The sequence below is a fragment of the Lissotriton vulgaris genome, chromosome 1_1 (assembly GCF_964263255.1).
Source record: "Lissotriton vulgaris chromosome 1_1, aLisVul1.2, whole genome shotgun sequence".
In the NCBI taxonomy this organism is placed as follows: Eukaryota; Metazoa; Chordata; class Amphibia; order Caudata; family Salamandridae; genus Lissotriton; species Lissotriton vulgaris.
The window spans coordinates 106,117,829-106,130,879 of NC_141685.1; the positions used below are offsets into that span (position 1 = coordinate 106,117,829).

The window sequence follows — 13,051 nt, forward strand, 5'->3', positions numbered from 1 at the left end:
ACTTAGCCGGGCACACCCTTGATCTTCTATTTACTAATATTGATTCAACCACCATAAAAGAAATCCTCCCTCTGTCCTGGTCCGACCACTCCTTACTACTCTTTTCATTTAAACTTACTGGCAAACCCCTGAAGTTTAGATCCACCCCTCCCGTCACCAATAGAGCCTGGAGACTAATTGATGACTCTAACTTTCAAACCCACTTCCTTGAGACAGATGTCACAATACTGGAAGACCCCTCTATCAGTAACAACGTCATTCTTTTAGATTCTGGAATTCGCCAAACGCTAGACAAACTAGCCCCTATGCGGAAATCAAGAAAAAAAACGACTATAACGGCGAAATGGTATACCCCTCTCCTAAAGAGCCTCAAAAAGGAATGTCAAAAAGACGAACACCGATGGAGACAAACTAAAGACTCGGAAACTAGAGCTGCCTATGTCACCAAACGAAATCAATACTTTTTTGGCCATTAGAGACGCAAAAAAAGCATACTTCACTCAACGAATTCATGAGAACCACAATTCCGCTAAAGAATTGTTCAAAATAGTGAAGGAGTTCAGCAACCCGTCCAGCACCTCACAAACCCTCACCCCATCAACAGAGGCCTGTGAACGCATCAGCACCTTCTTTGTCGATAAAATTAACAAAATCTACACTACCTTCACCCCTCTAAGCACTCCCACCGTTCCTGACAATCCTGAAAAGCTCACCCCAATAACAGACAAAGGCAACAACCAACCAGACTCAGGCAACACACCTTGCCTAACTTGCTTCCAACCATTCTCTGAAGATGAAGTATCAGCAGTTCTGAAAACAGTTAAATCCGGCTCTCCTGCATACCCCTGTCCCCATTTCGTGTTCTCCAAAATTTTACCAACACTCTGCCCTTTTATCACCAAACTCTTCAATAAATCGCTCACCCCCGCAACTTTTCCAGAAGCCTGGAAACACGCATCCGTGACTTCCCTTTTGAAAAAAGCCAGATCTGACATCTCCAACCCGGAGAACTATAGGCCAATTTCTCAGCTCCCGTATCTCTCCAAAGCTTTGGAGAAACTGGTCAATATACAACTATCCCGATATCTGGAAAACAATTCACTCCTAGACCCCTCACAGACCGGCATCAGAACCAATAATAGCACAGAGGCAACGCTGCTGGCAGTATCGGACAGTATCAGATGCACCACTGATCAAGGTGGATCGGTGGCTCTGATACTGCTTGACCTGTCAGCGGCGTTTGACACCGTATCCCACGACTGTCTACTAAACACTCTGTTGAGTAAAGGAGTGCAATCCTCAGCACTAAACTGGATTAGATCGTTTCTTAGCAACCGTACCCAGGCAGTGCACATGGGCCAGTTTCATTCGAAACCCTGTCCCATCAGCCGTGGGGTCCCACAAGGGGCCTCGCTGAGCCCCACTCTTTTCAATGTCTATGTTTCATCTCTGGCTGACATTGGTAGAAAGTGGGGCATCGGCATATGTTCCTATGCCGACGACACACAGCTGATGGTGACAATGGATGAAAGGTCGGAGACAACAAAGAAAAAGCTACACAGCTGTCTCACCGAAATGGCATCATGGATGCATAACCATTGCTTAAAATTAAATGCCGGCAAATCGGAGATACTACTGTTTGGAGGAGCAAAACTGACATGGAACGCCACATGGTGGCCACCCCATTGGGATCAGCCCCTACTCCAAAACAACACGCCAGAAATTTAGGTATCATCATGGACGACGCACTGTCCATGAAGGACCACATACGATCACTCTGGGGTAAGGGCTTTGCAATACTCAAACTTCTGGCAAAAATCTTTCCCTGGATACCCCTGGATTGTCGACGCACAGTCACCCAAGCCCTCTTGGTCAGCCGCCTTGATTACGGCAACGCACTTTTCGAAGGAATGAACGAACAACTTTTCTCCCGCCTACAGGTTTTACAAAATCAGGCGGCCAAGCTGGTCTGCAATAAAGGCAAGCGAGACTCAGCATCCGCTTGCCTCCGGAAACTTCACTGGCTACCGATGCGCCAGAGGGCCACCTTCAAAATACTCTGTCATGCACACAGAGCTCTTTACAAAACTGGCCCTACCATCTTCCAAGGGAAAATTGATTTTTACGTCCCCAACAGGAACCTAAGATCGAATCACCTAGCCCTGGCTAAACCTAAACGCTTCCATAAGACAAGAATGGGTGGACGTGCCTTCTCATACCTGGCAGCCAAAAGGTGGAATGAGTTACCTGTAGACCTCAGACATACCATTAACTACCTTCAATTCCGGCAAAAATTAAAAACTCACCTCTTCACAAAAAACTAAATCCCCAAGCATAGCCATCAGCAGTCTAACTCGTTTCATAGCGCCGTGATATCCCACGGGATGAGTGTTGCGCTTTATAAATACTGGAAATAAAAAAAATAAAATAAAAGTTACAAACATTGGGAATCACCCCTGGAGGGCATGGTATCCTGAGCATACACCCCTGTTTGCACAGGGTGGCTGTGCATTTCAGCCTAGGTTGCTAGCCACCGATCTTGATAACAACAAATTTATGTGGCAGCCAACGCACAGGGTGCTCCACGGAGATCAGCACAAGAGCCCAGCAATCTCAAGGGCACAAAAGAGCAACAACTGCAAACCAACAATGTTCCATAGTATGATACTTGTACAGTGAACCAACATAATCCTGTAACGGAAGTAAGAGCTCTCTATTTAAGTACAGAGGGTTTTAAAACGAGACTAGTAGAATCAATCATTGTCACTTAGGCGACCAACTTCATCCCCCAGCTGTGCATGTTTCCTCTTTGGCCTGTTACTGCAAACATGTTTTGCGAATTTCAATGCAGACTTAGCGTCCGTAAAGTAATGAGTAGTACCATCATGCACCACTCGCAGTTTAGCTGGGTACAAAAGGGAGTACTTTATGTCGGCCTGCATTAAGAGCTTCTTAGCTGGGAGGAATTCCTTTCTGGACGCCTGCACCAGTGGGGTGAAATCTGGGTAAAACGAGATGGCATTGCCCCTATGCGTTATTTTACCCTTCTCCCTTGCAAGACGCAGTATCAGATCCCTGTCCTGATAATTAAGTAGCTTGGCAAGGATCAGTCTCGGCGGTGCGCCCACAGGTGGTTTCTGACCCAGCGCCCTATGGGCACGCTCCACTTTGAAGACCTGAGACAAGTGTGGATCGAATAGTTCGTGCAATAGGACCGTGACAAAGGACTCCATCCTGTCAATGGCGGTGGACTCCGGAATACAAGTTATGCGCACGTTTCATCTACGGGAACGCGCCTCTAAGTCATCAGCCTTGGCGCGCAAAAGTTCAACCTCTTTCTCCAGATTAGTGATATGCTGTTTGAACTCCTGCTGGAATTCGCAGCATTCCGTGTGTCTGTTTTCGAGACAGTCCAGGCGTGTTTCGTGTGTTCCGACCAGCGTTTTAACCGATTCAAGCTGAGACGTCATGTTGTCGAGTTTAGTGTCAATACTTCTAAGACTGGAACGCACCTCCAGCATTAGTGCCTTAATATCAATGTCTTGTTCAGTATCAGGTGCATTAAGCTCTGTATTGTCGCAAACCTGGTCATTTTGTCTAGCTTGACGTTTCTGCTCAAATCTGATCTTAGGTTGTTTCGGGTCGCCCTTGCCCATTGTTATTAATATAATAGAGACCCGGCCAGGAAGTAGTAAGTATGTAGGGGGTAATGCAGGCAAACGTGTGGCCGAGACTGTGGGCGCTATCAAACTCCAGTCCTCCAATGTGCAGGACCAATGTTCACTTCCCGAGAGCCTTTGTAATGGGCCAGGTATGGGAAATTCTGCCAGCTGCTCACTATAAATCGCCGACCCCCCAGGAGGTCAATACTCGCCAGCTAGGGCCACCTCGCGGTCGTTACCAGGCGAGATCAGCTGGCCAAGCGTCAGGTGCAATGCATCGCGCAGGCCCGGCACCAACGATGAGCAAATGATCCAGATCCAAAAGGGTGTTCACCGCAACCCCCAGATGCGGCGAAAGCAATACTTTCGGCAGTTGAAGGCGGCGGGGACCACCTACCGTCTCTCCTGCCTGCGTCAACTGATCGAAGGATTATTCCGGGGTTCTCACCAGCACAATTATCGCACAGCACTCCCTCCGCCACTCGGGTCAGGTTCCCAAGCACTCACATCGGAAAGCGCGCAAAATGGCGATGTGTCTCTGTTTAGCCCAATGATACGGCCACGTTGGTATAAGGTCAGCTCAATCTCTGTAGAGGCAGTGCTACAAATCCTCCCCGCATGACCACTTTATGGTCATCCTGAGCGCGGATGTCTGGAGCCCGCCGGTCAAAATAATCAGATCTTCCCTCCGCTTTCCAGATGGCGGTTCTCCAGGCCTCGCGAAGGTCAGGCAAACAGCACACACCACGGCCACAGCTTCACACCCCCTCACGGAGATATGGTCGTCCGTTTATGCACGCGCCCAGCACACATCAGGCGGAGTGGCTCGCTCACCTACACGATGTCAGGGTCCCGAGTGTATATCTCCGGTCTGCACAAATGGGCCTACCAGGCACCGGGCCATAGTGTGACGCGTCCCCCAAGCAGGGCTCCGTCTCAGGCAGGCTCCGCACCTGCAGCACACCGGCAGATCTTTCAAGGCCAATAACTTAATGTTGGTTCGCACCCGGAACGGCAAATTTTCACCTCAGCCGCCCCTCGCTCTCAGCAACCTCTGTGTCAGGATAGATGCGTGAACTTCGCATCCCAGGCAGGATTATGAACAGGATTAATAGCGCAGCCGGCGGAGCTCGCTTAGAAAGCGGCCATGTCGCTGCTCGGCCAGCCACGCCCCCCCCGATTAAACACATTTTTGACAAAAATCAGGCAGCAGGCCAAGGCTCCTCTGTGCCCCTCTGTGCTCCTCGGTGCCCTGCAGCAGCCACCACACGAGCAGCACCAGCAGCGCCTTAGCACCGCGTGCCTGCAGCGGCTATTCCTGCCCCCACAGCAGATCCGTAGAACTTAAAGCGCCTTCGGGAGCGGAAACCTGTCACAAAACAAACCCGGGCAGGCGTCTCAAGCTCCGCCACGCTTGCTCATCAACTCCTCCTCGGCTCGGCCCCTCGGCTCTAACCGATATGCTCTGCACTCAATGCCGAATCACAGGCCAACAACGACTGTGAACACCAACAGAGGGAAGAATTGTGTGTTTCTCCCAGTTATTAAAAAAAACAGCATAAGTCTTAGCTGCTTCTGCTGCACCCAGAGTCTTATGCGACTTTTCAGTCTAATTTTTCTGTCTGGAAAAAGATTGTGTCCTGGTTTTCTGCACCCAGTAAATCCAGGTGCAGAAAAACCTAACAACTGATAATCAGGTGGAATAAAATGAACACATGAAAGTACGCCTTAATTTCATTGCCCTTGATTCATACTCTGGACCATAGTTGAGGGATAGGTCTAGGCATAGTCCTTGCAGCACACAATAGATTTGCGTGCGGCAGAGGCCAGAACTCAAAAGTCAGGATACCAGATACAAGTAGCAGGTAACTCAGGGCAGGGGGAAATGCCTGTTGTCCGTGGAGGAGTCATTCCCTTCCCAGAAATCTGCATTACAAATTAATTAATAGTATATATTTTTTAAATATCTGTTTGGTGCCGGTCCATATGACTTTAATATCTGCCTTTGGGATTCTATGTTGCAATTCCATAGGGTACATGTATCCTTTGTGTGCTTAATAAAATGTTGAAAATTCTACAAATCCTCCCTCCTACATCCAAGTACTCTCATGCTACCATTCTACACTCTGCTCTGTCTGAAAAACAGCTCAACATTTTCAAAATTCTGCATTGATTTGGTTTGTTAGTTATATTTTTGGAAATGTACATGTATTAACTATTTAATTTTAATACTATAGGTGATTGAAATTATGGACGAAGAAAGCAAGATTTAGCACTAAGCAACTGAATGTCAGTTCCATTTGAAGGATTGTTTTGAAAAACTAAAGGACATCCAGCATTATACGTTTAAACAATTTCCAAAAATCTACGTGTGGCGAGGAAAGTACTATACCTGTAAGTGAAGTCACTAATTTTGCATTTCATTAACCCAGAGCAAAGCCATATCTGTGCACACAGCCTCAGAAATAATGTAGGAAGACCACTTCAGCATCCTCATCTAAAATATTATCAGAAAGACAAATTACCTAAGCATGACAGAAGAACGTTCATCTAAAGCATCATGTAATTCGAGAGAGGAAACACACACTGCATAAAAGAAAGTAACAACTAAAGGTTTCTTCTGGATACCATCAAAGAAAAGACGCTGAAAGAAGACTACGAAGCTGACACGTTAACAACCAAAAGATTGGAAAATCACCTTTGTTCAACAACCGTTTTTAGCCAGTTACTCAAGTTTGAGAGTTATCGGGATATAACACCTCGACCCACTCTGCTCACTCTTGCGAAAACCTTAAATATTCACCACTTTATTGTGTTCATGACCATCTCAGATTGTTTCACTTTTGTTGTGTACTGTTCTGTAGTTCTATGTAAATCGCCTCAACATTATCTGTTGTGCAGGAGTGATATGTAAAACTGTTAAATATAAAAATGGATTAAAGGATCACCATTGCGCTATAGCTAATGTAAATAAATCCTCGTCTTCAGAACTACAAACCTTAACCTTACACCAAACATAGAAAGAGTAGAAGGAACTGATGTTCTGCGACTAATGATCCACAATAGTACTCTGCACGTTCTAACACCCTCAGTTACTGCCATTACATCAGTGCAAAAAGGTACTTATCAGTTTAATCATTAAATATCAGACTAACACTTTATTACTGCATTGCTAAGAACCTATACAAATAGATTTGAGAAAAACTTCAGTCACAAATGAAGTTGCTGCCGGAGAGGCTATTACTTAAAGACTATTATCTGCTAGAAAAATTTCAACAGGTGTTACAGGGCTGGTTCCTGACATTTTTTGCTGAATTCAAGTGTTGAGAAGATTACACACACTGTCTTTTAGAGATAAGTGCTGAACATTATCTAAACAAGCCCGACTCTTAAAGCGAGGCAAAATAACTGAAGTTGGGGAAAAAAGTTACCTGTGCCAAATAAGATACAGCCATAAATCTTATCTCACAGAATTTGACAGAATGCACACAGGGGGAAACCACTCTCACTCTGTGGAAAAACCTTACCAGTGCGCTGAATGCAAAAAAAGTTTCAACCAAAAATCTTATTTCACTGAACATATGAGAATCCACTCTGGGGAAAACCCTTATCAGTGCTCTGAATGCCAGGAACGGTTTTGTAACAAACAAAGTCTTTCTCGTCATCTAATAATCCACTCTGGCAAAAAACCTTACCAGTGCTCTGAATGCCAGAAATGTTTCATGTACAAAAACAGTCTCATTCAGCATAGAGGAACCCACACTGGGGAAAAACCTTATCAGTGCTCTGAATGCCAGAAATGTTTCCGTTTAAAAAGTAGTCTCACAAAGCACATAAGTACCCACACTGGGGAAAAACCTTATCAGTGCTCTGAATGCCCAAAACATTTCAACCGTAAATCACTTCTAACTGCACATTTGAGATTCCACACTGGGGAAAAACCTTATCAGTGCTCTGAATGCCAGGAAAGGTTTTGTAACAAACAAAGTCTTTCTCGACATGCAATAATCCATTCTGTGGAACAACCTTATCAGTGCTCTGAATGCCAGAAATGTTTCTGTATACAAAGTAGTCTCAATCGGCACATAAGAATCCACACTGGGGAAAACCGTTATCAGTGCACTGAATGCCACAAATCTTTCAGTCAAAAAAGCTGTCTCACTCGACATACAAGAACCCACACTGGGGAAAAACCCTATCAGTGCTCTGAATGCCAGGAATGTTTCAGTGAAAAAAGACTTCTCACGCTGCATATAATAACCCACACTGGGGAAAAACCTTATCAGTGCTCTGAATGCCAGGAATGTTTCAGTGAAAAAAGACTTCTCACGCTGCATATAAAAACCCACACTAGGGAAAAACCTTATCAGTGCTCTGAATGCCCAAAAGATTTCAAACTTAAATCACTTCTAACTGCACATGTGCGATTCCACACTGGGGAAAAACCTTATCAGTGCTCTGAATGCCAGAAATGTTTCAGTGAAAAAAGAAATCTCACCCTACATATAAAAACCCACACTAGGGAAAAACCTTATCAGTGCTCTGAATGCCCAAAAGATTTCAAACTTAAATCACTTCTAACTGCACATGTGAGATTCCACACTGGGGAAAAACCGTATCAGTGCTCTGAATGCCAGAGATGTTTCAGTGACAAAAGCAGTCTCACTCAGCATATAAGAACCCACACTGGGGAAAAACCTTATCAGTGTTTTGAATGCCACAAATGTTTCAGTCAAAAAAACAGTCTCAATCAGCATATAAGAATCCACACTGGGGAAAAACCTTATCAGTGCTCTGAATGCCACAAATGTTTCAGTCAAAAAAACAGTCTCACTCAGCATATAAGAGTCCACACTGGGGAAAAACCTTATCAGTGCTCCGAATGCCAAAATTGTTTCAGCCAAAAATCTCATCTCACTGAACATGTGAGAATCCACACTAGTGAATAGACTTATCAGTGCTCTAAATGTCAGACAAGATTCAGAGGTAGAGATGGTTACAAGCGCCATAAGAAAACACACCATCAAAATATTTCAGTTCTCTGAATGCCAGAAAAGCATTAATTTTAAACTCAATCTCACTCTACATGAACAGCCTCACTAACTATAAGCAACTCCATACTGATGAAAAACCTTATGAGTGCTCTGAATGCCAGAAAAGCTGTCGAGAAAAACGCTATCTCACCATGAGAAACTCCACACTAGAGAAAATCCTTATGCCATAAAAGGTTGAATCTGAAAGACAGTGTTATGCTTCATGAGAGATCCCACTCTGGGGAAAAACCTTATGAGTGCTCGAAATGCAAGCAAAGTTTTGGTTACAAATTACTTCTCACTTGACATGAGCGAACTCACACGGTGGAAAAAAGCCTTATGTGTGTTCTGAATGTCAGATAATGTTTAGTCTTGAATACAATGTCATTTCACGAGAGAATTCACACTGGACTAAAGCCATATACAGGAGGGGAAAGCCAGACACGTTATACTCAGAAAGGAGATCTTACTAAACATGAGAAATGCATCCAGACCAGGTGTAAAGTAAAGCATATCTTGAGTTGCAGAAAAGCTTTTAACAACCTGACTTTACATGAGAGAGCACATATTGTAGTTTCAATAGAATTCATCAAGAAACTCTTGCAGGATAACTTAGGCTTGCCGCATGCAACCTCCAAAGAAATTTCAGGCCTGGAAATATTTTTAATTGCAACAGAATCCACAATTTGAGTATCTGAAAGTTACAAAACTCTCCAGGTCTTTACTTTACACAGAGAAGTGTTAGTGCTTGCAAAAATCAACTAATTGCCCAAAAAATCACAATAATAATGTTTTAAATATTACTCCACCCAAAAGGTTTCTACTCACCCTTGTTTCTTAACATATGACTGATATCTATTTTTTAATGATAAGATTAAGCCTATGCGGAGATCCCTCTCCCTTCTCCAACCTGAGTTCACAGTAGTGACGGATGCGTCACTCCTGGGTTGGGGCAGCCATATGGGAATGGCGGAGATCAAAGGCCTCGGGTCTCTGGCAGAGTCCAGGCACCACATCAACCCTCTTGAGTCCGGGCGATTCGTCTTGCATTGAAGGCATTCCTTCTTTCTTTCAAAGGAAGAGTGGTGCAGGTGTTCACCTCCACCAGATTCCTGTAACAGACTGTCCATTGGACATGGTCCAAACATCCTACACTTATCCATACAAGATTGGGCACTCTGATTCAGGTGCACTGACATCTCTATACCCTTAGACATATGGGACTGGCCGCTTGCAACAGGATACATGCGTAGTCCAAGGGAAATTGTTTACACACCCATCACTCATTTCTACTATGGGCAATCTGGTTTTCGGGTGTGCTGATTTTCCTAATGGTTCTTTCGCCCTTGGGTATACAGCGCTGACCCTTTAAAAACACATGCCAGTACATTGTGGTATTTGCATTTAAATTCGATGGAGGCCCATCTTTAGTTATTCTTTTCCACGTGAAAAAGTGGCTGTGTGTGACAGAGGCAAGAAAGCCTTCAGCATGTAGTGCGCGTTCATTCACATTCATGCTGCCGGCATGGGACTACATTTCCCAAGTACTCGTGGTCACGTGACTGCATCAGAGTAATGCGATTATACAACCTGAGTCAGTAGCCACACACCAAATTAGGCTTTAGCTAGCTCCGGATCCTCTATTCGAGCAACAGCGATTACTCTGGACACCGTCCTCCATCCTGTGGTATAACGGATTGCTGGCTCACTGTATACAGTTATGGGTCTCTGACCCTACGTGTGTTATATCTGTAATTTTTTCTTCAACGAGTTCCCTGTATACAGAAATGGGTCCCTGAACCTACCTTTTTGTTTAACTTGAATCTTGTGTGCATTGAGCGCGTCTTTTCATTTTTTTATTGTTATGAAAATTTAAAGAACGCTGTATTCATGTTAAAGATATGGAAGTGTCAAAGCACACTCTCTCGTGTTGTAAGAAAGTTCTCAGTGCACATGTGGCAGGGGTTGTGTCTTGAAAACAAAGCACGCTGCCCCCATGCAGAGGTCAACTATTTTAAGCCATTTACTCCACTGCATTGCAGCTTTGTTATTGCAGTGCACATCAAACACGTCCGCAGTTTTCAACTTGAAGAATGCTGCATCTATGTTTAAACTAGGCAGTTTTATCATGTGCCTTACCGCTGCATATTTTAATGGGGCAGTTGCTTCTGGAATCTAAGCACGCTGTACTTTTGTGTTAGGCCAACTAGCTCTAAGTGTCTTTTTTTTCCCCACAACACCACATGTTTCCTTTGGAAGTTACTGCACTAGGTTCTGCCTTTGTTCATCCTGTGCTGCCGCAACACAAGCCTGTTATGAGGCACGAGCCATCAAAAACATTGATACACAAACTTCAAGGCAGACACACGACTGCCTCCACGGTCTTGGCGTGTCTCCCCCTAGTGTTAACTACCATTACGCTGCCCGCTTGTCTCGATAAACCTAAGTGACATCTGAATACATGCTCGGAGAACGTATTAGGAACTTCACAGCCATACGAAAATACCTCAGTCACTATTGCAGACACCGCCTATGAGTATATGGACAGTTTTTAATCTACATGGGCACACTTTTTCTTTACACTTGTTCTGAAATGCCTAGAACTGTTACAGCCTTCCAGAAGACTTATTTTCTTACCATGCTCACCTTCCTATAATTCTTTATTAGGGTGGAGAGTCACCCTGAGCCGCATGCCACGGTGAGTTGAGGCATATTTCCCGACGTCGGCGGATTAACCTTTTTAACAGTATATTATTATTGTTGTGAATCTTGTTGTCTATAAATTATTTTATTTTTCACCTATACTAAGAATAACAGACATTGACTATACAGTATATGGTTGTGTCCCATTTGGACGGGTTTGTATGTCCTGGACTGAATAGCTTTGAAATGTAACACTAGCACAGTTGTTCAAATGTCTGACCTCGATTTTTTCAAACCATTCTTATATTTCCTATACATGTATTCTTTTTGGTACCACCAGTGAATTAACCACTCTATGAAGATTAATATGATCACTGGATGGTTTTGTATATTAAAACCCTTCTTTATACTTATATGGTTCATACACCATTTTTAGGTCTCGCCTGAGCCAGGCCGCATGCGTTGCTCTGCGAAGCTTTTAGTAAGGGCTTTAAACTCTGAACACACTCTTGCGCGTGTGCTTATTTATCCTTGCTGTCTCTCTTCATCACCTTCCCCTTTTCTGCCTTTCCCTCTCTTGCTTTGGGACCTTTTCAATGTTTAACAAAAAGCTGTAAAACCTGCTGACCGATCTTTGTACTTTTATTAAAGCTTTTTTTTTAATCACCCTGTGCCTGGAAGCTGAGGCAGATTGGAGTACGAATAACCCCTGAAAAATGGACCTGGTCTGCCAGTTTCTAAGCATTAACCAAGGAGCAATGTATTCTGTGATAGCTTGGAGAGATGAACTGACCAGTCAGAGATCCCATGGCAGCTCTGTGGAGACTCAAATTCACGAGCTCCTTCTTGCAAGGAATTATGGGAACCAAATCATGCATGCCATGCCCTCTGACCTTTTGCAGGCGACATAGTTCATTTTAAATCTCTCCTTGCACAACAAATTTCAGAATGCCTTAGAATCCATTCTTTTGAGGTCCAGAGCGTGGGGTCTGTCTTCTATATCTATGCGTTTTAATATCAAATAATGAAAGAGCCTAGATTTTTGCACCATATAGGTCAAGGTAGTTTACAAGAATGATGCGTGCCCCTTGCATCTGTTCCCTGCGGCATGTGCATCATTCCAGGAATCCGACCCAGAGCTGGAGGTTCCCGCCACATTCCTGTGCCTTGGTAGCCTGGTTCCTCAAATTGTTGCCTTCTGAAATATTTAACCCCGGTTTGTCCAAAATGCCTTCAGTATTGATACAGTGCCAATTTATTCCTTTACATTTAATTTCCAGTTTGCCCAGTAACATTTTCTTTTTGGGAGGAGGTATGTTTTTGATCATTCAAATGTAACTCCTGTAAAGGCGTACATTTCCACAGAAGATATTGCATTCACAGTGTATCCTACCTGGTATATGGAAGATGGGTGTGGGCCGGAACGTTTTTCAAATGCATCCAATTTTCTTTTGTATATTTAGAAAGCTTTTTTCGTATCCTTGCGCTCGCAAACATGATTTGTATTAAAAATAGAAGCCTTGACTGAGCCAATAGACTCTTCGATAAATATTGTATGCTGTATTTTTCTATGCAAGGCGCACAACATATAGACTGTTCACACACTTTCTGTAGTATGCTGCGTTCTGGGCAGATAAACTCTAAGCCCCACCCTGCTTTTATCCTCATGTTAGTGCAGCCCGATGTAAACAGTAATTCTAATATATTTAGATT

General features: G+C 44.0%; 1 protein-coding gene across 1 annotated transcript in view; it reads left to right on the plus strand.

The window, feature by feature from the left end:
• The window catches only part of LOC147737622 (uncharacterized), a 48,929-nt gene extending 39,961 nt beyond the window's left edge, over window positions 1–8,968 (plus strand). The window contains exon 3 of the mRNA XM_086938292.1: window positions 5,900–8,968. Within this exon, the coding sequence (XP_086794418.1) occupies window positions 7,145–8,611 (1,467 nt within the window). The 5' untranslated portion in view covers window positions 5,900–7,144 and the 3' untranslated portion in view covers window positions 8,612–8,968. The remainder of the gene's footprint in view (window positions 1–5,899) is intronic.
• The last annotated feature ends 4,083 nt before the right edge of the window (window positions 8,969–13,051 follow it).